Genomic DNA, 25,162 nt, shown 5'->3' on the forward strand with positions numbered 1-25,162 from the left:
ACAAGTTTGCTCTTACTTGTTTTTCCATTATGCGTTTCAGAGGTTTCAACCTTCGTCGTCGTGTCGATGTATGTGTTGCGTTTATTACTTTGAGGTAACCTGTGACAGTACCTAGCAAAAGTTAAAAACAAAACACTATTTCATTACATTGCTCATAGTTTTGTGAAGGTCTTTGATTGCAAAGTTGAACAAGAATATAAATTTAAAGTTAAATATAGCTCTAGAGGTCACAGCATTTCTGTCGTACTACATCACGTAAAATATCATAAACACTTGTTGTTTACAATTGCTGACTTTGGTGCTAAGAAAATGCATGTAATGTTGGGTGTGATGTAACGCGAAAGGAAGGAACCCTGTGACCACTGAAAGTATTTTTCCTTTACGTTTATATTTCTGTTCATGTTTTCAATCAAAGACCTCCACAAAATTATTAGCCGTGTCCTGTAATAGTGTTTCGCTTTTGTCTTCTGCTACCAGACAGCGTCACAGGATACCCTAAAGTCGTAAACACAACATACGAATTCACCTGATCATGAAGGTTTAAACGTACGAAACTTGTAATCGAAACAAAATAAATTGTGACAGGTTAAGAGTAAACTTGATGATTCAATTGGCATCAATAACAGTAGAGCCAAAGCCTAACTTAAAACGTTCGCTCTAAAACTGGAAGCTACCTTAATGGCCGCTGTACTGTAGCATCTACCAGTCTTGATGTGGTCTGTGCGATGATTTTCGCACCCATTTTCCCACATGATCTTCGTTTAAACGAAAACCATGCGCACACACACACACACACACACACACACACACACACACACACACACACAAAGTACACACTTAGATACATTCTCTCTCTTCTCCTCCACCTCTCTCTCTCTCTCTCTCTCTCTCTCTCTCTCTCTCTCTCTCTCTCTCTCTCATAAGATTATTAAGTACCATAGATGAGTGTTGCATTTGTAGGCGATACTAACAAATTGCTCCCGTTTGTCCAAGGCACACAGCTGAGCTACAAGCACATATGCTCTGTTTGGCGATGTAAATTCAGCCGTTTGTTACAGCTTGTCAGGTTAGCCTAAATCAGTTAAATATGCCCTGGACTGATATTCCCTCTCACACAAAGTTTAGGCCCACGAATTCATGTAATAACGGGTATGACTGCAGCGTTAACGAAGTATGACCGACAACTGGAGACACTTACTCTGCTCGAGAAACTCCTAATGTAAATAGCAAATAACTAATTGATTTGCGTGAACCCAGCAAGTTGTAGTAAACAGTTGAATTTACGTACGCATTGTATAAGCAACTATGTTTTTAGTTAATTTTTAGAGATGTTGGACCTGGTTTGGTACCATAGCCTACAAAAGCAAGATGTAAATTAACCACGCATTATACACACATCAAAAGAAGTTTTGCAACACCCCGATTCGCAGAACTCTTGAAGATAGACGTTGACGGTGGATATTGTATCACAGACACAGTCCCTTTGATTGTTCAGAGATGTCACTAAACCCGCCCAAAGATGTAAACAACCATGCATGAGCAGCGCCTATTAGACGGAGGGGGTCCGACAGCCGATCAGTTCCAGTCATTCCACTAGGAAGGAGGTACACGTCTCGTGTTTGTAGTCCAACCACGCCGAGACGGTCTGTATCGCATCCGCCTCTGAAGGTGTTGCTGTATGGTGGTACAACATGCAATGTGTGGTTTTCATGAGCAATAAAAAGGTCGTATATGATGTCCATGTTGATCTCAATTCCTATTTTCTGTACAGGTTCCGGAACTCTCGGAACCGAGATGATGCAAAACTTTTTTTGTTGCGTGTACATACTTCATTTTCATGCTAATAATTATAGCTATTGTGATTAATTTGTTTTTAATAGTTAGTACTTCCAAGCACACACAGCACAATTAATCCATCAACGTTTATTTGTCCCTGGGTAGCAGTGTCAAGTATTGCAGTGCGAACGTGTGGCCGCAAAATGGTTAGTTCATGCTGATAGCCATAGTCCATGTCGCGGTGTAGTTAGAACTGTGCAGAAAACATCGCGTAGTAAATTGTGCGACGTGCCCGCAGGTAGACAGTTAGATAAAGAAAAGAAAAGAACTGACGCGCTAAAGGTAGCACATATTAAGTCCCCCAATGATCACTATATATATGAGGTCGATTTTGATCCGGTGACGGCGTATACCACCTGCTGCATAGCAGATGTAATAATGGTTTCAACAGATGGTATTGTGGGATAACTATCAGAGCGCCATCTGTATCTACCCTTTAACAGGGAATGCCCTCAGCCAGAAGGCTCGGTGTGGTTCAGATGTTTGAAGCAAGTAGCCACCCATGTCACGAGACGCAGTTGTGCTTCCTACAGCCAACTGAGCAAGAATAAATGTTTTTATTTCACGTCTATGACCACAAATTTTGCAGGTCTTCAGACTACCGGTTTCGCTCAGCAGTTATCTTCAGATCTTCTGGAGTACCCAAATGCAGCTAGAGGATATCTACAGCTATTTTTGTCATTTTTATATTATTCTGTGTACTCCATAAGCTGGTTATTTATGCCTTTATATTTTCATCTAAAATTCGCCATTAGAGCATATGAGAATTATTGTCACTAAACTGCTTCCTTTTTAACAATCGAACATTTGTTGTCTTAATTTATTGAATTTTATTTCTGTAATGACTTTACACCTGGTAAGCCTATTACAGACTTTACCAATTTTATTCTTTTTATCTTGCATCGTATAATTATATCATTGAAGAACATGTGTATGCCTACAGTAGCGGCATCTGGCGAGCTTTCGACACAAATACACTCCTGGAAATGGAAAAAAGAACACATTGACACCGGTGTGTCAGACCCACCATACTTGCTCCGGACACTGCGAGAGGGCTGTACAAGCAATGATCACACGCACGGCACAGCGGACACACCAGGAACCGCGGTGTTGGCCGTCGAATGGCGCTAGCTGCGCAGCATTTGTGCACCGCCACCGTCGGTGTCAGCCAGTTTGCCGTGGCATACGGAGCTCCATCGCAGTCTTTAACACTGGTAGCATGCCGCGACAGCGTGGACGTGAACCGTATGTGCAGTTGACGGACTTTGAGCGAGGGCGTATAGTGGGCATGCGGGAGGCCGGGTGGACGTACCGCCGAATTGCTCAACACGTGGGGCGTGAGATATCCACAGTACATCGATGTTGTCGCCAGTGGTCGGCGGAAGGTGCACGTGCCCGTCGACCTGGGACCGGACCGCAGCGACGCACGGATGCACGCCAAGACCGTAGGATCCTACGCAGTGCCGTAGGGGACCGCACCGCCACTTCTCAGCAAATTAGGGACACTGTTGCTCCTGGGGTATCGGCGAGGACCATTCGCAACCGTCTCCATGAAGCTGGGCTACGGTCCCGCACACCGTTAGGCCGTCTTCCGCTCACGCCACAACATCGTGCAGCCCGCCTCCAGTGGTGTCGCGACAGGCGTGAATGGAGGGACGAATGGAGAGGTGTCGTCTTCAGCGATGAGAGTCGCTTCTGCCTTGGTGCCAATGATGGTCGTATGCGTGTTTGGCGCTGTGCAGGTGAGCGCCACAATCAGGACTGCATACGACCTAGGCACACAGGGCCAACACCCGCCATCATGGTGTGGGGAGCGATCTCCTACACTGGCCGTACACCTCTGGTGATCGTCGAGGGGACACTGAATAGTGCACGGTACATCCAAACCGTCATCGAACCCATCGTTCTACCATTCCTAGACCGGCAAGGGAACTTGCAGTTCCAACAGGACAATGCATGTCCGCATGTATCCCGTGCCACTCAACGTGCTCTAGAAGGTGTAAGTCAACTACCCTGGCCAGCAAGATCTCCGGATCTGTCCCCCATTGAGCATGTTTCGGACTGGATGAAGCGTCGTCTCACGCGGTCTGCACGTCCAGCACGAACGCTGGTCCAACTGAGGCGCCAGCAACCTGCATTGCTGCGAAAGGTGGATATACACTGTACTAGTGCCGACATTGTGCATGCTCTGTTGCCTGTGTCTATGTGCCTGTGGTTCTGTCAGTGTGATCATGTGATGTATCTGACCCCAGGAATGTGTCAATAAAGTTTCCCCTTCCTGGGACAATGAATTCACGGTGTTCTTATTTCAATTTCCAGGAGTGTATTTCGTGGCTACTGTGTGGCAGTTTTTGTGCAGTAGCACTACTAACAAGATGACGTTAGCGTGTCTAGCATTTGACGTCATTATGACGTCAGCATGTTATGAAACAGGTATGCCTCGTCATATTTAAAGCGCGTTGTTTTTACATGTATGTCAATAATACGTTTCTTCATGGCTTATTTTTTAAGCCGTAGACATCCACTAGTTCTATTTGCGCTTTGCTGTAGATCTGAAGATGGTCATTGCTGATCGAAACAATTAGTCTGAGAACTTACAATATTTGTGATAATAGACGTGGAATAAAGAAATTCAGTCTAAATTTTCGGATCACTGCTCCATTCACGACTACGCCGCAGCTTGTGCAGCTGAGGGAATTTGAAAGGGTCTATTTGTGGCCTTCCGAGTGACGTAATGGCCCTTTCGCAAATCATCACAGAAGCTGGACTTGCTGAGTCACTTGTGCAACGACGCTGGTATCTTTGGCAATGTGAACAGTCTCACAACCGTGAACGAGTTTCTAGATGTCCATGCAGCACAGACGCTCGCCAGGATCGTCGAATTATAAGAGCAGCAGTGGCAGATCATACAGATACCACAGCACAAAGAAGGCTTGTAAGCCCAGACGTGTCAACACGAAATGTAGCGAACAACTTGTTTGCAAAAGGACTATGGGCATGCACAACTCTAGCCAATCTCCCACTCACGCTACAGCATCGACGTGCAAGGCTCTACGGATGCAGTCATAGGATCACTTGGAAGATGGAATGGCATACCATGGTCTTACAGATGCAAAGCAGGTACTACCGGCACACAAGTGATGGTAGTTTGCGCTTATTATGTAGACCTGGAAAGCGCTGTCTCGCAGAGCGCATTCTTCCAAGACACACTGGCCCCACCTCAGTACGCTAATCTAAGATTCTCGTTGACGTTTGGTGTTTCTAGAGGAGATGCTAACCAGTGCTCAGTACGTACAGGCTGTTGTTCGACTACTTCTTGCAAGAGGAAGATGATGTGTTGTTCCTATGAGATAGTGCTTGCCCACACACTGTCCGTGGAACTCAATGTGCTCCGCAGGACATGCAGCAACTTCCCTGGCCAGCACGAGCTCCGAACTTGTCTCCAATTGAGTACGTGTTTGATATGACGGGACCAGAAGTGACTCGTCGGGTAAGAAATCCTACAGAACTACGCAAACAGGTCGATCAGGCGTTGCATAACGTATCCCGGGAAAGTATTCGCCATCTGTGCCGTCGACTGGATGCCAGAGACAGCGCCTGCATTGTCGCCTGTAGAGGCTACAAAATGGTTCAAATGGCTCTGAGCACTATGTGACTTAATTGCTGAGGTCATCAGTCCCCTAGAACTTAGAACTACTTAAACCTAACTAACCTAAGGCCATCACACACATCCATGCCCGAGGCAGGATTCGAACCTGCGACCGTAGGTAGAGGCTACTCCACGTACTGGTGTAGGTGTTCCAGTATGGGTCGATCCCTAGTACCTCAGAACCGCTTGTGCTATGATCTGTAAAGGTAATCATTTCATGTACTCCATGTTCACTGTTGCAACAATAAATCTTTACTGAAGTGGAACCTCGGAAAGGGTGCGCTAATTTTGTTCTGGAAGGATATACCGTGTGATCAAAAAGTCAGTATAAATTTAAAAACTGAATAAATCATTGAATAATGTAGATAAATCACGGAATAATGTACAAATTGACACACATGCTTGCAATGACATGGGGTTTTATTAGAACCAAAAAATACAAAAGTTCAAAAAATGTCCGGCAGATGACGCTTCATCTGATCAGAATATCAATAATTAGCATAACAAAGTAAGACATAGCAAAGATGATGTTCTTTACGGGAAATGCTCAATATGTCCACCATCATTCCTCAACATTAGCTGTAGTCGACGAATAACGTTCTGAACAGCACTGTAAAGCATGTCCGGAGTTATGGTGAGGCACTGGCGTCGGATGTTGTCTTTCAGCATCCCTAGAGATGTCGGTCGATCACGATACACTTGCGACTTCAGGTAACCCCAAAGCCAATAATCGCACGGACTGAGGACTGAGGTCTGGGGACCTGGGAGGCAAAGCATGACGAAAGTGGCGGCTGAGCCACGATCATCACGAAACGACGCGCGCATGAGATCTTTCACGCGTCTAGCAATATGGGGTGGAGCGCCATCCTGCATAAACATCGTACGTTCCAGCCGGTGTTTATCAGCCAGGCTGGGGATGATGCGATTCTGTAACATATCGGCGTACCTCTCACACGTCACGGTAGCAGTTACAAAACCAGAATCACGCATTTCCTCGAAGAAAAAAGGCCCGATAACGGTAGATGGGGTAAATTCAACCCATACTGTGACTTTCTTGTCGTGCAATGGAGTTTCCACGACAGCTCTAGGGTTTTCGGTAGCCCAAATTCTGCATTTGTGGGCGTTGACAGACCCTCGGAGCGTGAAATGAGCTTCGTCGGTCCACAACACGTTACTCGAGCAATCGTCATCTTCCGCCATCTTTTGAAACACCCACCGCAAATGCCCTCCGCTTCACTAAATCGCTAGGTAACAGTTCATGATGCCGATGGATTTTGTACGGATAGCATCGGAGGGTACGCCTAAGTGCCAACCAAACAGTAGTGTATGGAATGCCGGTGCGACGTGCGACTGCACGAGCGCCGACTTCCCCGTGCATAGACGAACCCGCTACAGTCTCCATTTCTTCCTGGACTGTCTCGGCAGCATTACGCCTTGTGCTCGGTCGGCCACTGCGGGGTGTGTCGTCTAAACAACCCGTGGCTTCGAATTTCGAAATTATTCTCGCTACAGCTGCATTTGTCAACGGACCCGTTCAAATCCCCTTCCTATGGCGATATGATAACGCTGAACTAGCACATTCCCCATTCAGATAATATAGCTTCACTAAAAGCGCCTTTTCAGGTAACGTCAACATGCTGCGACTGCTGGCACATCTGATTCTCTCTCACATTACAGCTCCTTTTATACACAATTGTCATGCGCAGAACTGAAGTTTTGTTGTTCACCGACATCTGCCGGACATTTTGTGAACTTTGTTTTTTGTTCTAATAAAACCCCCCAAGTCATTCCAAGCATGTGTGTCAATTTTTACCTCTCTATCTACCTTACTCCGTGGTTTATTCAGTTTTCAAATTTATACTGAATTTTTGATCACCCGGTATTTACAATTTCATTTTTGCATTGTGTACCTGGAGTCATCCCAAACAGGTAGTGCCCATCATGTCTTTCATCCAACGTCAATTAAAATCGCTGGTTTGTTTCCCGTTGTAAATAAAATGATTTTTAAAGCGGAATTTTAGGTGTCCTTTCGATAGAGCGGTTCCGCGTTAGTCAGATACTAGTTTTGTTGATACCTATTAACAGGAACAGTAAAACTCGAAGAATAACTAGTATCACAGTATCTGTTGTGCAGCCCTGGCCCACGCTGCCGCCAGATTTGTAGCATTATCTGAGTTTCTGCTGGACTGCTGCTTACTCTTAGTGTTTCACTGTCCTCCTTAATACATACCGATAACACGAATATCGCACTGGCCTAATCTGGGACAGCTCTGTCGAAAGGGCAATAAAAAGTCTGCTTTAAAAAGGATTTTTTTTGTAACGGGAAACAAAACGACGCTTTCCTGAGCCATTGCACGATGCATGATAGATGCGATGAGCACTATTTCCCTGGGCTGACTCCAGCTACACATCGCAAAAACGAAATTTCAAGTGTTTTCTGAAACACCAGAGAAAGCTAATAAATTCATAAATTCAGAAGTCATCCTCGTTCCCTACTACTTCGAATCGAAATGCCAGACAGTGGTACAGAAAAAGGTTCTTCTGTGTTATCCAATTTAACAAAACTGAACCAACAATGACGTGACACTCTAAGTTTTAGCAACTAAAAGGCTTCAAACAATACTCAGTGAATGCCGACGTATTTCCATCCTAGAAAAATCATATTAAGGTATTGCATTGGAACTGACGTATAGATACATTACTGTGTAACAAAATGGGTGGTGACATAAATGATCAGTTAGTTACATTTTCCTGAGGAAAGCATGTCCATCTAAGAATTCATATAAATTTTCAAAATTTCTTAGTCAGCAGGGTTTAGAACAAGGGTAGTGAACAAAATTTCGTTTAATTTAACCTTAAGCTTATCCTAATTCATACTGTATTGTAGTTTTGACTTGACATTCGTTTGTCCTTCAGGCAAATCGATGAAGTTGCATAAAACTTAAATTACTGATATTTATTTTCTTGTGTAGTCAGTCAGCGAAAGACTCTATAGCTATGCTCACTTATGCCACAGTGCTACCTCTGTACGTAAATTCGTCAATTTGTCTGTAGGACAGATAAACGGAAATCAACGCTTTTACTATTGAATGTTTGCCGTCCGCAGTGGTCTCGCGGTTCTAGGCGCGCAGTCAGGAACCGTGCGACTGCTACGGTAGCAGGTTCGAATCCTGCCTAGGGCATGGATGTGTGTGATGTCCTTAGGTTAGTTAGGTTTAAGTACTTCTAAGTTCTAGGGGACTGATGACCACAGCAGTTGAGTCCCATAGTGCTCAGAGCCATTTGAACTATTGAATGTTTGAAAGTATGTGATTGTTTCTCTATCCGATGAGTCAGGTAGATATTGCAGCTACTAGGCTGCAAAAAATATTCAATGAATGCAGAGGTACTTAAATTACAGAAAATTCGTATTAAGATACTAAACTGCTCCTAAGGTTGACATACATTATTGTTGGGAGGTTGCCCAGAAAATAATGGACTGCATTTTTTTCTCGGCCGAAAACACTGCTACAAATGCGATACGTTACGTACGTATTGAGGTCTAATCAGAGAGCGCGCCACGTTTCCGTCACTTCCGACAGATAGCGTAGCTGCAGGACAGTTTCAGAATGGCGTCTGTACGTGATGTAGGGTACAAGCAACAACGTGCCGTCATTGAATTTCTCACTTCAGAGACAGAAACTGTGGGGAATATTGACAAACGATTGTGCGAAGTCTATGGAGCATCTGCTGTCGACAGAAGTACAGTATGTCGCTGGGCACGGAGGTCATCATAAAGTGGTTCGGCCATGCTTCACGATTTGCAACGGTCGGGGAGACCATCCACGGCTGTCACACCTGACACATTGCAACGAGCTGATGTCATTCACGATGAAAGACACATTACGAGTCGTCAGTTCGAGCTGCATCGTCAATCAGGAAACGAAGTTCACACAGTGAAGCACTAGTGCCGCCACCCGGGCAAGGATTGGTACCGACAGAGCATATAAGCACTTGTTTCGCGCTTAAGGAAGGCCACAGAACGGTATGGAGATTACGTGTAAAAATAGGCTGTGCAGATAAAACACCATTCTTTCGTATGTGTAAGTCTCGTTATGTTCAATAAAGAATTAAGAAAAAATAAGTGATTCAGCTTAGGACAGGGTGAGAGATAAGCTGGATACAGTAGAGACTCAGCTAGGGGGGGCGGGAGTATCGTCAGTGTAAGTAACGATCGCGGTACTAAGTTATATAATCTGTTTCCTGTTTTTTTTATTTCCATTCATTACCGCTAATGGCTATTAGTGATGACTCATTGGAGAGTCAGCTTTTCAGTAAAATACCAGCCAAGCTAGTAAGGGGCAAAATTGATTTAAGGTTCCAGCATTTGCCTTACAACCAAGGGAAACTCGAAAACATTGGTCAGAACGGGGTATGACAGTTATTCTTAATTTGATTCTGGGAAGCATGTGAAGTATTTCTTCTGTTATCCAAGGTTTCTTCGCAGGTACCTTCCTTGTGCCTCTGTTTGTCTGTCCAGCTTCTGTCAATATCCTTTTTAAATATGTTCATTCCTCCACAGGTTAAATGCCTACTGTGTTCATTGCCGAAATATCTACGGCCTTAGAGAACTTCAAATGCATTTCTACATTCCTTACTATTTGTGTCCTGTTTCGTTCCACAGTTATTCTCCCAGACGATTCTCTTAATGTTCTGTCTACCTTTCATCATTACTACGGTTAGATACAGCTCAAGCATGATGGGACATAATGTTGTCCTCTCAAATAATGTTCTTTGAAGGGTCACTCCGGCTTATTTCTGTCGCTGTCAAAAAATCACATTTTCCAGCCAAACGTGTTCGTTCACGGAGTTGCAGAACAGTTAAATACGAATCATCCTGTGAGGTTTCAACCATCAGCATATCTTCTTCCTCAATCTAAAAACACCATAAGCGATGTACAATCCTTTCCAAAGCCCTCTTTTCTCGGAACCAATCATTTCACCGATGTGCACACATTACAGCAGTGCGACACCCTAAGAACCCAACCATTCCGTCACACATCCAGGCCATGTAGTGGTGTCTTTCCAACGTCACAGTTGTCAGCTACGGCTTCTATAAAAATGCGATTAAAATTCAGGGTGAAAGGATATCATTGATAAGCGTTGCAGTTAGTTAGTTAGTTAGTTAGTTAGTTAGTTAGTTAGTTAGTTAGTTAGTTAGTTCCATAGATCATTCGAATTATATCTTTTACAGGATATGTATACATGATAATCGTTAATGTCAATGAACATATATTTTTAGATTTATACTTCCAGCTATATTCAAAAACTACGCCCTTATTTACAGATTGCCACTTGTAAATAAAAATTCATCTGTCAAATAGGAGTTGTTTAGGAAAATGATTTTAGTTCAGATTTCAAACTTGCTTAGCTATCTATGAGTAACTTATTGGACAACGTCACCTTTGATGATAGGTAATGAAGGCTATTTTTTGTTCTGTAGTTGCAAGTATGGACATCACTATTCTTCTCATAGTGGAATGGATTAATTATGAGGAACTTCAGTAGCATATTCATACATTGTGTCGGTGTAGTTAAAATGCCTAGCTCCTCGAAGAGGTACTCAACTCTTGACAGTGGGTAGATAACACTTATTATTTGTACTGCTCGTTTTTGTGCTATCAACACTTTCTTTCTAAGTGGTGAATTGCCCCAGAAAATTGTTCCACAGGACCTTATTTAGTGGAAATAAGCAAACTATTTCAGGAGGTTGATTCGTTCGTTTCCATGATTAAAAATTATACAAATAGCAAATGTAACTGAACTTAATCATTTGACAGCTCAGTAATGTGCTTATTCCAGTTTAAGTTCTCACCAACATGTGCAACCACAAATTTCGAGATTCTACCCTGTGCTACTTCAGTTGTTGGTACGACTCTATTTCTTGAAGAAGCTCGCTTGACAATACTTTCAGAAAAATAAATAACAATCTCTCCTGTTGCTTGCTCTCTAATGGGACTTGTTGTAACATTAATATCATCTGCAAAAAGTAGCAATCCGCTTGATGAATGTTTAGTTTAAGGTCCTTCACTTATAAAAGGAACAGTGGCGGATCAAAAAATTGACCGTTGTGGGATTCACTTATTGATTTTCCCCGCGTCATTACTGATTTGCTGATGACATCGGTATCACTAGTGACTGTGAGAAAGAATTACAGCACCTGTTGAGTGGAATTGCCTAATAATCACAGAATAGTGACTGACAGTAAAGAAATACCAAAGTAATGAGGAGAATGAAAAATGTCATTACCAGTAAATGCAACACCAAAATTGCAGACCATGTAATAGATGAGATAAGGGAATCCTGCTTCCTTGAAAGCATAATAACAGAAGCAAGAAGGATATAAGAAGCAGTCTAGTGCAGGTAAATAGAGCATTTCCACAAAAAGTGTCTACTAGTGTCAAACGCCCCTTAATTTGGGTAGTAAAATTCTGAGTGTGTATGTCTAGACGACAGCATTTTATAGAAGTAACTCACGAACTTCGAGAAAACCGGAAAAGAAGAGAATCGAAGCGTTTGTGGCTTGGGGTTGGAGAAAGATGTCGAAAACTTAGCAAGCATAAGATAAAAAATGATGTCCTCCAGAGAGTTGACAATGAAAGGAATATGTGGAAAACACTAAAGAGATGAAGAAATAGATGGTAGGACATATGTTGAGACATCAGCACCTAACTTCCGTGGTACTGTAGGGTAAAACGTACATTTGAATATATTCAGCGTGTAGTCGAGGGTGTAGGGTGATGCTCTGATACGAAGGGGCTGGCTCAGTAAACTGTGACAGGTAGTATTATACTAGTATTAAGACGTAAGGCTAAAAACTCACCGACACTGCATCTGGAAAACATCGATGTACCTCTCTTTCCCAACAATGACATTGGCACACTGGTTGAAGTTGTCACGGCCTTGTTGTTGTTATTTATTTGGGCTTCTTTAACGATACATTCTCGTCTTTTTGCTGTTAGTAGCGCTTCTTTTCTTGTTCTTGGGAGTACCTGTTCGAATTCATACTGCTATCCATCATGTCCAGTAGTGTACTTCAGACTTTTCTTTTTAAGTTAAGAGTTGCAGCCCTCCATATAAGCATTTGTAACAAGGCTGTACATCCACAGCGACGCTGGGCTACGTGACGTTCGGTGCCTTCCTGGGCTGGGGAGCGCCGGTGCTGCCGCGACTCACCTCCAACTCGTCGCACATCCCTACCACCGAAGACGAGGCCTCCTGGATCATCGCGTCCAGCTCGCTCTCCATGGTGTTCCCCATGCTCTTCATCGGCCACCTAGTTGACATCGTGGGCCGCAAGCGCATGTTGCTGTTCACTGTGTTCCCCCACTCGGCACTCTGGCTGATCCAGATCTTCGCCACGCAACCCTGGGAGTTGATGCTGTCCCGCGTCATCGGCGCCATCGCGCAGTGCATCGTCCTGGTAGCGTCCCCTTGCTATCTCGTCGAGATAGCCGAGCTCGAGATCCGGGGAACACTGATCACAATCTACCAGGTAAGCAAAGAATGAAGAGACAATTTTTATGCGTGATTGGTGTTGGTGTCTAGAATGACTTGGGTCATCCAGAAAGGAATTCACCTCATCAACAGCTGATGTGTGAAGTGTGACTATAAACGAGAGATTCCGGCTGTCACTGTAGTATGAAGCAAATGGCGCTTCCCGATCGCTCACAGAATCGCCGTCAAAGTAGTTACAAAGGCAATTCTGAGTCCTTCTCCCACCAATTTCGGGGCTGGGTTTCCAACCAAGTGTTAATATGTTCATAAGTTCCAGCACCAATCAGTCAAATGAAAACCCAACACCCGCAACAAAGTGACCATGGAATGGTTCCATTCGAAAGTAATCACCAAACGTGTTAAAACATTTATCCCTATACGAGGCGAGATAATCGACCCCTGTTTCGTAGGACGCGGTCGACCGCTGATGGATCGACAACCGCACCCTCACTTGCACTTCCTCGTCTGCCTGAAATCGAAATCTTTCTTCATGTCACCAAGGATGTGAAAATCACGCAGTGAAAGATTTGGGCTGTATGGAGGATGTTGCAGTGCTTTCCGACCAAAGTGCAGAAGCGTAGCCTTTGTCCAATTGGCAATGTGGGGACGGGCATTAGCACGCAACAGGATGATTCCCTCCAACAGCATTCCGACAGTACAAGGGAAAATGGCAAAGCCAACAATAGAAACATCCCACATCTCCCCGCAAAGAAATCTAAAGATGTTCCCCTGAAGTTCTGGTAAGTTCAAGATGACCGTCTTCGACTGTAGTGACCCTCTGCTCATCTCCCTCAAGCGATGCGACTTTATGGCACCTTGCAGTTTCTGCAAAGTGACCTCATAGCGCTGCACATTGATTGTGGTTCCACGCTCGACGAACTCTACGTTCAGAGGGCCCCTACAATCGGAGAAGGGCGTCACGACTTCAGCGGAACTTGAGTGAACAGCTTTGGATCGCTTTGGTGAAGATTTCAGATGTGTCCACTGGTGACTTTGCCATTTGCTCTCGGGTTGTTGGAATTCTGTCGGACGGTATCAACCTGTTGAACCATAACACCCGTCCCCACACTCCAGTGATTTGGTTAGGAAACACTGCAGTACCCTACTTACAGCCCGGATATTTCACAACGAGTGATTTTCGCATCTGTAGCTACCCGAAGAAAGACATGCATGCTCTTCGGTTTGTCGGACTAGGCAGTGCAAGAGTGGGTGTGGTTGTGGATCTGTAAGCGGAAGGCCGCGTTCTACGAAACAGAAATTGATGGTCTCATCTGCCAATGGGGTAAATATCTTAATGAGTGTGATGATTACTTTTGAATGGAACCATTCCATGGTCCTGTTGTGGGTATTCAAATTTCATTTGACTGACGCTCTGACACAAATTGTTCCAAAAGCTTTTGTGCCACTGTCAATCAATTCCGTGTGGGCTTAAATTCAAACTGAGCAGGAATTGACAGAGTAAGATTTATAAAAGTAAAAAAAAAGAATTACTTGACTTTGAAATAAAAACAAAACAACCAGACTAAAGTCAGTCCGACAAAAGTGCAAATCTCTAATATCAAAATTTTCTGGCGTGTAACATTAAAAACTCCGCGCATTGTAAGGTTCTTGGATCCTCCTTGAGATGCCTCCCACAGGGCATAGAAAAACTCATTTCCTACTTGAAGTGTCCCATTTCCTAATCTAATACTCTCGGCATCACCCGCTTTAATTCGGCTGCATTCCATTATTGTCGTTTAGCTTGTGTTGATGTTCATCTTATATCCTCCTTTCAAGACACTGTCCATTCCGTTCAGCTGTTCTTCCAGGTCCTTTGCTGTCTCCGACGGAATTAGAATGTCATCGGCAAACCTCACAGATTTTATTTCTTCTCCATGGATTTTAATACCTACTGCGAACTTTTCTTTTGTTTCCTTTACTGCTTGCTTATTATACAGATTGAATAACATCGGGGATAGGCTACAAGCCTGTCTCACTTCCTTCTCAACCACTGCTTCCCTTTCATGCCCCTCAATTCTTATGACTGCCATCTGGTTTCTGTACAAATTGTAAATAGCCTTTCGATCCATGTATCTTACCCCAGTCACCTTCAGAATTTGAAAGAGAGTATTCCAGTCAACATTGTCAAAAGCTTTTTCTAAGTCTACAAATGCTGGAAACGTAGGTTTGTCTTTTCTTAATCTATGTTCTAGATAAGTCGTAGCGACAGTATTGCCTCACGTGTTCCAACATTTCTACGGAATCCAAACTGATCTTATCCGAGGTCAGCTTCTACCAGTTTTTTCCATTCGTCTGTAAATAATTCGTGTTAGTATTTTGCAACCGTGGCTTTTAAACTGATAGTTCGGTAATTTTCACATGTGTCAACACCTTCTTTCTTTGGGATTGGAATTATTATATTCTTCTTGAAGTCTGAGGTTATTTCACCTGTCTCATACATCTTGCTCACCAGATGGTAGAGTTTTGACAGGGCTGGCTATCAGTAGTTCTAATGGAATGTTGTCTGCTCCCAGAGCCTTGTTTCGAGTTAGATCTTAATGATTGGATAGTGTGTGGTATTACCCCTCCCCCCAAATCCCTCTCCAGAAATCTTGGTTGTGGTGACAGACTGATTTGTAATGGTACTTTCCCCAGTAGGGGAACCACGAGCCGCGCCTGACCTGAGACAAGAGCGTCTTCAGGAGGTCCCGAAGAAGTGCAATTCTCCACGTAAATAAACGTTTCGACGTTTAAGATCAGCAGCAATCTCCGACTGTTTGCTGATGAGACTGTAGTATATGGGAAAATACCGTCGTTAAGTGATTGTTGGAGGATACAGAAGACAGACATAATTTCTATTTGCTGTACATGTAGCAAAATGCAGATGAGTAGGCAAAACTATCCTGCAACTTTCGAATACAGAGTTAGTAGTGTGCTGCTAGACTCAGTCGCAACGATAGAATATGTAGGCATAACGTAGAAAAGGGATATGAAGAGTTATTGCGTCAGGTTGGTGAAGAGGCGAGTGTGTGACTTCGTTTTATTGGGAGAATTTTGGGAAAGTGTAGCTCACGTATAAAGGAGGCAGCGTGTAGAACACTGGTACGACCCATTCTTGAATACTGCTCAAGTGTTTGAAATCCCCACCAGGTCGCTTTCAACGAATATATCAAAAAGATTCAGAGGCGTGCTGCTAGATTTGTTACAGTTACGTTCCATTAGCATGCAAGTATTATAGGCATGCTTTGGGTTTCCCTGGAGGGGAAGACGTTTTCTTCGCGAGATATTGAGAAAATTTCGATATCTGGCATTTGAAGCTGACTGCGGAGCGATTATACTGCTGCCAATGTACATTTTTCACAAGGACAATGAAGATAAGCTGAGACAATTTGAGCTTATACAGCCAGTCAGACATTTTCCCCTCACTCTGTGTACGAGTGGAACAGGAAAGCAAATGACTAGTATGTGATGTGATACCATCCAGCTTATACCATAAGATGGCTTGTGGAAGCGAGGTGGCGCAGTGGTTAGACACTGGACTCGCATTCGAGAGTACGACGGTTCAATCCCGCGTCCGGCCTTCCTGATTTAGGTTTTCTGTGATTTCCCTAAAATCACTCCAGGCAAATGCCGGGATAGTTCCTGTCAAAGGGCACGGCCGACATTCTTCCCCGTCCTTCCCTAATCCGATGAGACCGATGACTACGTTGTCTGGTCTCCTTCCACAAACAAACAAACAAACAACCAACCATGGCTTGTGGAATATGCATGTACATACGGAAGTGTTGTATGTTTCGTGCATCGATCTTCTTATATACGCACGAATTTCTACTAACTTTGCCTAACGACATCTCCGCGTTCTTTTTGAACCGAGAATGCAACAACCTCGGTTCCTCAGCATTTCCCGAGTTTTGTTATTAAACCACTGTGGGTCCCATTCGTCCTTCATCCATTTGCTCGGCGTGTACCTCTCTACAGTGCAATTTAGTCTGTTTAAACCAGGCCCACAATTCCTGTACTTTCATCATATTGGAACTAAATGGTGTCCATCCATTGTCCAAGTAGGATGGTAACAAATGCTTGTCTGCTCTTTCCACCATAAATGCTCGCCTAGACTTCTTGATGGATTTATTAACTTTAATAGCGATCGCTAGCTTTCTACCGAGCTCTCCTCAGTCGTTGTCACGTAGTAAATGACTGCCGGCCGGTGTGGCCGTGCGGTCCAGGCACTTCAGTCTGCAACCGCGTGACCGCTACGGTCGCAGGTTCGAATCCTGCCTCGGGCATGGATGTGTGTGATGTCCTTAGGTTAGTTAGGTTTAAGTAGTTCTGAGTTCTAGGGGACTGAGAAAATAGATGGTAAGTCCCATAGTGCTCAGAGCCATTTTTAGCCAGTAAAGGACTACCGTGTCGCCGTGGCCTCGCCGTTATGTAGCCGCCCTGTTCCCTGTGACGTCACTGGTGCTCTCTTAGAGGCCTACGAGAAACACAGGTCGTGGCGCGTACGTCATGAAGTTAGGCCTGAGCTCGCTAGCTCAACTCAGAAGACAAACTACATTCCTACATCTGTTAACTCGCAACTAGGTGTGTTCGTACAAACGAGAACTGCATCTTCTACTGGAATCCGCTAGTATGGAGTCTCCCTGTTTATAGTCCTACAATGATTGGCATTGGCATTACTTATACACTCCTGGAAATTGAAATAAGAACACTGTGAATTCATTGTCCCAGGAAGGGGAAACTTTATTGACACATTCCTGGGGTCAGATACATCACATGATCACACTGACAGAACCACAGGCACATAGACACAGGCAACAGAGCATGCACAATGTCGGCACTAGTACAGTGTATATCCACCTTTCGCACCAATGCAGGTTGCTATTCTCCCATGGAGACGATCGTAGAGATGCTGGATGTAGTCCTGTGGAACGGCTTGCCATGCCATTTCCACCTGGCGCCTCAGTTGGACCAGCGTTCGTGCTGGACGTGCAGACCGCGTGAGACGACGCTTCATCCAGTCCCAAACATGCTCAATGGGGGACAGATCCGGAGATCTTGCTGGCCAGGGTAGTTGACATACACCTTCTAGAGCACGTTGGGTGGCACGGGATACATGCGGACGTGCATTGTCCTGTTGGAACAGCAAGTTCCCTTGCCGGTCTAGGAATGGTAGAACGATGGGTTCGATGACGGTTTGGATGCACCGTGCACTATTCAGTGTACCCTCGACGATCACCAGAGGTGTACAGCCCGTGTAGGAGATCGCTCCCCACATCATGATGCCGGGTGTTGGCCCTGTGTGCCTCGGTCGTATGCAGTCCTGATTGTGGCGCTCACCTGCATGGCGCCAAACACGCATACGACAATCATTGGCACCAAGGCAGAAGCGACTCTCATCGCTGAAGACGACACGTCTCCATTCGTCCCTCCATTCACGCCTGTCGCGACACCACTGGAGGCGGGCTGCACGATGTTGGGGCGTGAGCGGAGGACGGCCTAACGGTGTGCGGGACCGTAGCCCAGCTTCATGGAGACGGTTGCGAATGGTCCTCGCCGATACCCCAGGAGCAACAGTGTCCCTAATTTGCTGGGAAGTGGCGGTGCGGTCCCCTACGGCACTGCGTAGGATCCTACGATCTTGGCGTGCATCCGTGCGTCGCTGCGGTCCGGTCCCAGGTCGACGGGCACGTGCACCTTCCGCCGACCACTGGCGATAACATCGATGTAGTGTGGAGACCTCACGCCCCACGTGTTGAGCAATTCGGCGGTACGTCCACCCGGCCTCCCGCATGCCCACTATACGCCCTCGTTCAAAGTCCGTCAACTGCACATACGGCTCACGTCCACGCTGTCGCGGCATGCTACCAGTGTTAAAGACTGCGATGGAGCTCCGTATGCCACGGCAAATTGGCTGACACTGACGGCGGCGGTGCACAAATGCTGCGCAGCTAGCGCCATTCGACGGCCAACAACGCGGTTCCTGGCGTGTCCGCTGTGCCGTGCGTGTGATCATTGCTTGTACAGCCCTCTCGCAGTGTCCGGAGCAAGTATGGTGGGTCTGACTCACCGGTGTGAATGTGTTCTTTTTTCCATTTCCAGGAGTGTAATTTGATACGGCTGTACTCGGGGTGCAATAAAATTAAAATCGTGCTAAAATGATTACGTTGCATACGGCACCTCTTCTATTAAGAGGGCTGTTAAGCAGAAGATACTAAATGCTATAAACAGGCCGTTATACCATTTATATTGAGTATAGATCTTGAACTAAATTTTGTTGTAGTACTGTTAATCAGCAAGATTTCATAGCAGGAGATTCCAGTAGAAGATTAAATTCTCGTTAGTACTTACACGCCCAGTTGCGAGTTAACAGGTCGAGAAACGCATTTTGTCTGCTGAGCTAAGCGAGTTCAGGTCTACCGCTATCTGTCTTTCTCGTGGACCTCGTGCTCTCTTCCTCGCCATACGTGGTAATGTTTTCGTCACGCCTCCATAGCGCCCCTTTCAACCTCGCGATGGCCAGGTCTCAGGCTATGCTTAGCTGCAAACCGCCGTCCTTATTGATAGTGTTTTTTATTTCTATTGATTGCTTTGCAACACTATCCCAAAATCCCTTCGTCCTCATAATGAAAGATGTTTCTCGAACAGAATTCAGTGTCGATTTTCTCAAGCGTGTTCTGCCTCGGCTGATTTTTCAGACTAGCGTAGGCGTTGCTCCACAGTGCGTACGTTCTGTTTGGGCGACGTAGTAGCAGCCACACTGTTATGGCGGTTGCAGCGATCTGCAGCTCAGCAAAGCCTGGTACTCGGTCATCGCGAGGGGCGAAAACATTAACAGATTCGTCTAGGAAGGGGGCACCAATGACGTACAGACATCAGTGCGACCATATAATGACGAGGTAACGGCGACGCAGCAAATCATTTACCACTTGACAACGGCCGAGGAGAGCTCTTTCCTAAGCTCGTGGATATTGGCCACATGACGCGGCTGGAAGCCCTAGAAGATTTTATTACGAAGTTTGTGACTGCTGATTTCGTAGTAGCTACAATGCTTTTGATAAAAATGTTTTCATGCGTGCATAGCCTCAAACCACACATTCTACAATATCCGTGGACGGAAACACACATGCAAATTACGTTTAAATACTGATTTTTATTACCCGTTAGCGGTCATTATACTTCCTGCACATTAGTTTTAATCCGAGGCTTCAATACATTTTCATATGCCTTTTTCTCCTTTACTATGCGACTGGCCGATGAACCAGGGACCTTACCGTTCGTGGGGAAGCTTGCGTGCCTCAGCGATGCAGATAGCCGTTCTGTAGGTGCAACCACAAAGGAGAGGTAACTGTTGAGAGGCCAGACAAACGTGTGGTTCCTGAAGAGGGGCAGCAGCCTTTTCAGTAGTTACAGGGGCAACAGTTTGGATGATTGACTGATGTGGCCTTGTAACATTAACCAAAACGGCCTTGCTGTGCTGGTACTGCGAAAGGCTGAAAGCAAGGAGAAAGTACAGCCGTAATTTTTCCCGAGGGCATGCAGCAGCTTTACTGTATGATTAAATGGTGGTGTCCTTCTGGGTAAAATATTCCTGAAGTAAAATAAACCCCCATTCAGATCTCCGGGAGGGGACTACTCAGGAGGATGTCGTTATCACGGGAAACAAAATTGGCATTCTACGGATCGGAGCGTGGAAGGTCAGATCCCTTAACCGGGCAGGTAGGTTAGAAAATTTAAAAACAAAACTGGATAGGATAAAGTTATAGTGTGAATTAGTGCAGTTAGGTGGCAGGGGGTATAAGAATACAGAGTTACAACTACAAAATCATTTAACGCTAATGCAGGAGTGGGTTTAATAATGAATAAAAAATAGCACGAGTAAGCTACTACTAACAACATAGTGAACCCATTATTGTAGCCAAGATAGACACGAAGCCCACGCCTATCATAGTAGTAAGAGTTTACATGCTAACTAGCTCCGCAGATGGCGAAGAGAATAAAGAAATGTACGAAGAGATAAAAAAAATTATTCAGATAGTGAAGATACACGAAAATTTAATAGTCATGGGTGACGGGAATTAGATAGTACGAAACAGTAGAGGGATATTAGGTCAATATGGGATGGGCGTAAGGAATGAAAGAGGAAGCCACCTGGTAGAATTTGGCACAGAGATTAACTTAATAATAGCTAAAACTTGGTTTGAGAATCATGAAAGGAAGTTATATACGTGGAAGAGGCCTGGAGACACTGGAAGCTATCAGACAGGTTATATAATGGTAAGACAGAGTTAGGAACAAGGTTTTAAATTGTAAGACATTTCCAGGGTCAGATGTGGACTCTGACCACAATCTATTGGTTACGAACTGTAGATTAAAATTGAAGAAACTGCAAAAAGGTGGGAATTTAAGGAGATGGGACCTGTATAAACTGACTAAACCGGAGGTTGTACAGAGTTCCAGGGAGAGTATAAGGGAACAATTGACAAGAATGGGGAAAGAAATACAGTTAAAGATAAATAGGTAGCCTTGAGAGATTAATTAGGTAAAAAGACGAGGACTAGTAGGAATCATTGGGCAGTAGAAGAGATACTGAACTTTATCGCTAAAAGGAGACACTATATATATGCAGTAAATGAAGCAGGCAAAAAGGAATACAAACGTCTCAAACATGAGATCGACAGTAAGTGCAAAATGGCTAAGCGGGGGTGGCTAGAGGACAAATGTAAGGATGTAGAGGCCTATCTCACTAAGGGTAAGATAGACACTGCCTACAGGAAAATTAGACACACCTTTGAAGAAAAGAGAACCAGTTGTATGAATATCAAGATCTCAGATGGAAAACCAGTTCCAAGCAAAGAAGGGAAAGCAGAAAGGTGGAAGGAATATACAGGATGGTTCATTGATCGTGACCGGGCCAAATATCTCACAAAATAAGCGTCAAACGAAAAAACTACAAAGAACGAAACTTGTCTAGCTTGCAGGGGGAAACCAGTAGTTTTTTCGTTTGATGCTTATTTTGTGAGATATTTGGCCCAGTCACTGTCAAGGGACCACCCTGTATAGAGGGTCTGTACAAGGGCGATGTACTCGAGGGCAATATTATGAAAATAGAAGAGGACGTAACTGAAGATGAAATTAGAGATATGATACTGTGTAAAGAATTTGACTGAAAGACCTAACTCGAAACAAGGCCCCTGGAGTAGATAACATTCCATTAGAACTACTGATTGCCTTGCGGGAGCCAGCCCTGACAAAACTCTACCATCTGGTGAGCAAGATGTATGGGACAGGAGAAATACCCACAGACATCAAGAATATAAATCCAGTCCCAAAGAAAACAAGTGCTGGCAGGTGTGAAAATTACCGAACTATCAGTTTAATAAGTCACGGCTGCAAAATACTGACACAAATTCTTTACAGACGAAAGGGAAAACTGGTAGAAGCCGACCTCGGGGAACATCAGTTTGGATTCCGTGGAAATTTTGGAACACGTGAGGCAATACTGACCCTACGACTTATCTTTGGAGATTAAGGAAAGACAAACCTACGTTTCTAGCATTTGTAGACTTATAGAAAGTTTTTGACAATATAGACTGAATTCTTTCAAATTCTAAAGGTGTCAGGGGTAAAACACAGGGAGCGAAAGGCTATTTACAATTTGTACAACCCTCAGGGGGCTCAGCATTTAGTTGCTGGGTACAGGCTTGGCAACCCTGGGGTCCCTGAGCTGGGGTCTGGGAAGCGCCGCCAGTCCTCAATACTGCAAGCTCTGAGCGTGCTTCAACGACCACCATAAGGCGCGACGGTGGAACGTTGTACGGTACAGAGCCTGGGGATCTTAATTGCCTGGGTCGCGAGGATGGTGTACACTTCGACAAAAAAAACCTCAATCTCAAGGTGTGCTGCGCGCCGAGGAGACGCATGGCTGTTGGGATAGAACAGTTGCTAGCGGGCCACCTCTGGGGAACTTGCCGCCCTCAGTTGTATTAGGCTTACCCAGGCAAGTGGGGCTCTGTCTGAGTTGACATTCTTTTCCCTAGCTGCTCGTGGGACCACCATGTAAAGAAATACGAATAGTGTGCAAGCATGAGTCTCTAAGAAAGGAAAGTTCAATGCTTTAAAGTATGACCCCCAATTGTTCCCTTCCCTGCCCACACCAGAGGAGGAAAGGCGATCTAAATTACCTGGGGAGAAGTATTCTCCTCGATTTCTGGTTTGCAGTTAAACATATAGGGACTCATTTCCGACCACAATGCCTCAGGTTTTTTGTGGAAAATTTAGAGGAAAAGTTTGGAGAACTTTAGGGCATGTCTAAAATGAGGTCCGGAGCAGTCCACATACAGACAGCATCCCTAGCACAGTCATGGGCATTGCTTGCTTGTGACAAGCTCGGTGATCTTGCAGTCTCCATTGCGCCTCATTAGAGCCTCAAATGGTTCAGGGACTTATTTTCATTCTGACATGTTGTTGCAGTCTGACGAAGAGCTCCGTGCAAATCTGGAACGCGCAGTGTCCACTTTGTACGACGTGTCTTCAGGGGACCTAAAGAGAGTAGGGTCGCCATCGGCGCCTTCATCTTGTCTTTCGAGGGTGACATCCTACCCGAGAAGGTCAAGGTGATGATACATCGATGTGATGTTAAGCCTTATGTCCCTCCTGCCATGTGCTGCTTTAAGTGCTGTAGGTTTGGGCATATGTCATCGACATGTGACGCCAACCCTACCTGTCGGGATTGTGGGCGTGCCTCCCACCCCAATGTCCCATGTTCGCCACCACCTGTTTGTGTAAACTGCAGACAAAAACATTCACCTTGTTTGTCAGACTGCGCAATTTATCAAAAAGAACGGAAGATTATTGCGTATAAGACCTTGGACAGGCTCACTTACACAGAGGCTAAATGCAAATACGACCAACTTCACCCCGTGCGCATTTCATCAATGTATGCTGCAGCAGCTTCGATGTCGCCATCCCTGGCCATGAGCCCCAAAGCTCAGCAGCTTTTTGTGGGCCCTCCAGCCTGACAGTCTATTCCTGCCCCCCCCCCCCTCTGGTAGTTGGGGAACACCCTCTTCCGTTGCTCTCCCGTTATCGACATAGAGAGTAACAACCCCTCCTTTGGGGACTTCAGTCCCCACCTCCACACCGGAGAAGTGCCCACCACCTCAAGCTCCCCTCGTGCGGAGGGGATCTCTTGGTGCCCTCCCTTCCATGGTTACTGCCCCTCCAGATGTCAGGCAGTGGCTGAAAAAGCCACTACCTCCTACCCCCCCCCCCCCCAGGTTATTTCATATCTTCACAGTAGGATACCATTATCCTTCAATGGAATTGCTGTGGCTTTTCCACCACCTTGATAAGTTGAAACAGCTTTTGTGCCGCTTCCCTGCCACTTGTCTGGCCCTGCAGGAAACCTGGTTTCCTGTTCGGTGGACCCCCTCCCTCTGTGGCTACCGGGGTTGTTATAAGAACCGCGAAGAATACGACAGGGTATCTGGCAGTGTCTGTGTTTATGTTCTTGCCACTGTTCCCAGTGCCACTTCACACGACTCTCAAGGCTGTGGCTGTTAGCATCCTGGCAGGAATGGAGCTTACAATCTGTTCCCTCTACCTTCCCCCAGATAAGGTTGTCCCTCTTGCTGACCTAGCTGCCTTGTTCGCCCAGCTCCCCAAGCCATTCCTCCTTTTGGAGGACTTTAATGCCCACCACCCTTTATGGGGTGGGGCCCAGATCTCGGGCCAGGGTAGGAACGTAGAGGCTCTCTTGGCACAGCAGGACATTTGCCTCCTTAACACTGGTGCTCCCACATATTTTAGCTTGACTCATGGCACATACTCGGCCATTCACCTCTCCTAGTAGCCCAGGTTTTCTTCCATAACTCAGTTGGAGGGTCCATGACGACCTCTGTGATAGCGACCACTTTCCTATCCTGGTTTCTCTTCTTTATTCCCAACCCCCTGACCAACTGCCACGATGGTCTCTTCGTGGAGCTGATTGGGCAGCCTACACCTCAGCTACTATGACCATTGCTCCGCTTCCTGGTGACAATTGATTTGGCAGTGGACGAGGTCATTATGGACGTTGTTTCTGCTGCCGAGGCAACTGCCCCTGTTCTTAAAGTACCCTAAGGAGTAAGTCAGTCCCTTGGTGGACACCAGAGATTGCAG

At 45.3% G+C, this 25,162-nt stretch overlaps 1 protein-coding gene across 2 annotated transcripts in view; it reads left to right on the forward strand.

Annotated features, from left to right (window-relative positions):
* The window catches only part of LOC126267108 (facilitated trehalose transporter Tret1-like), a 97,463-nt gene that overhangs the window by 29,825 nt on the left and 42,476 nt on the right, over positions 1-25,162 (forward strand). For both annotated transcript variants that reach the window (XM_049972007.1, XM_049972008.1), the window contains exon 3: positions 12,634-13,019. In XM_049972007.1, coding sequence (XP_049827964.1) covers positions 12,634-13,019 — 386 coding nt within the window. The remainder of the gene's footprint in view (positions 1-12,633; positions 13,020-25,162) is intronic.

Source organism: Schistocerca gregaria, chromosome 4, assembly GCF_023897955.1.
Source record: "Schistocerca gregaria isolate iqSchGreg1 chromosome 4, iqSchGreg1.2, whole genome shotgun sequence".
NCBI classification, from domain to species: Eukaryota; Metazoa; Arthropoda; class Insecta; order Orthoptera; family Acrididae; genus Schistocerca; species Schistocerca gregaria.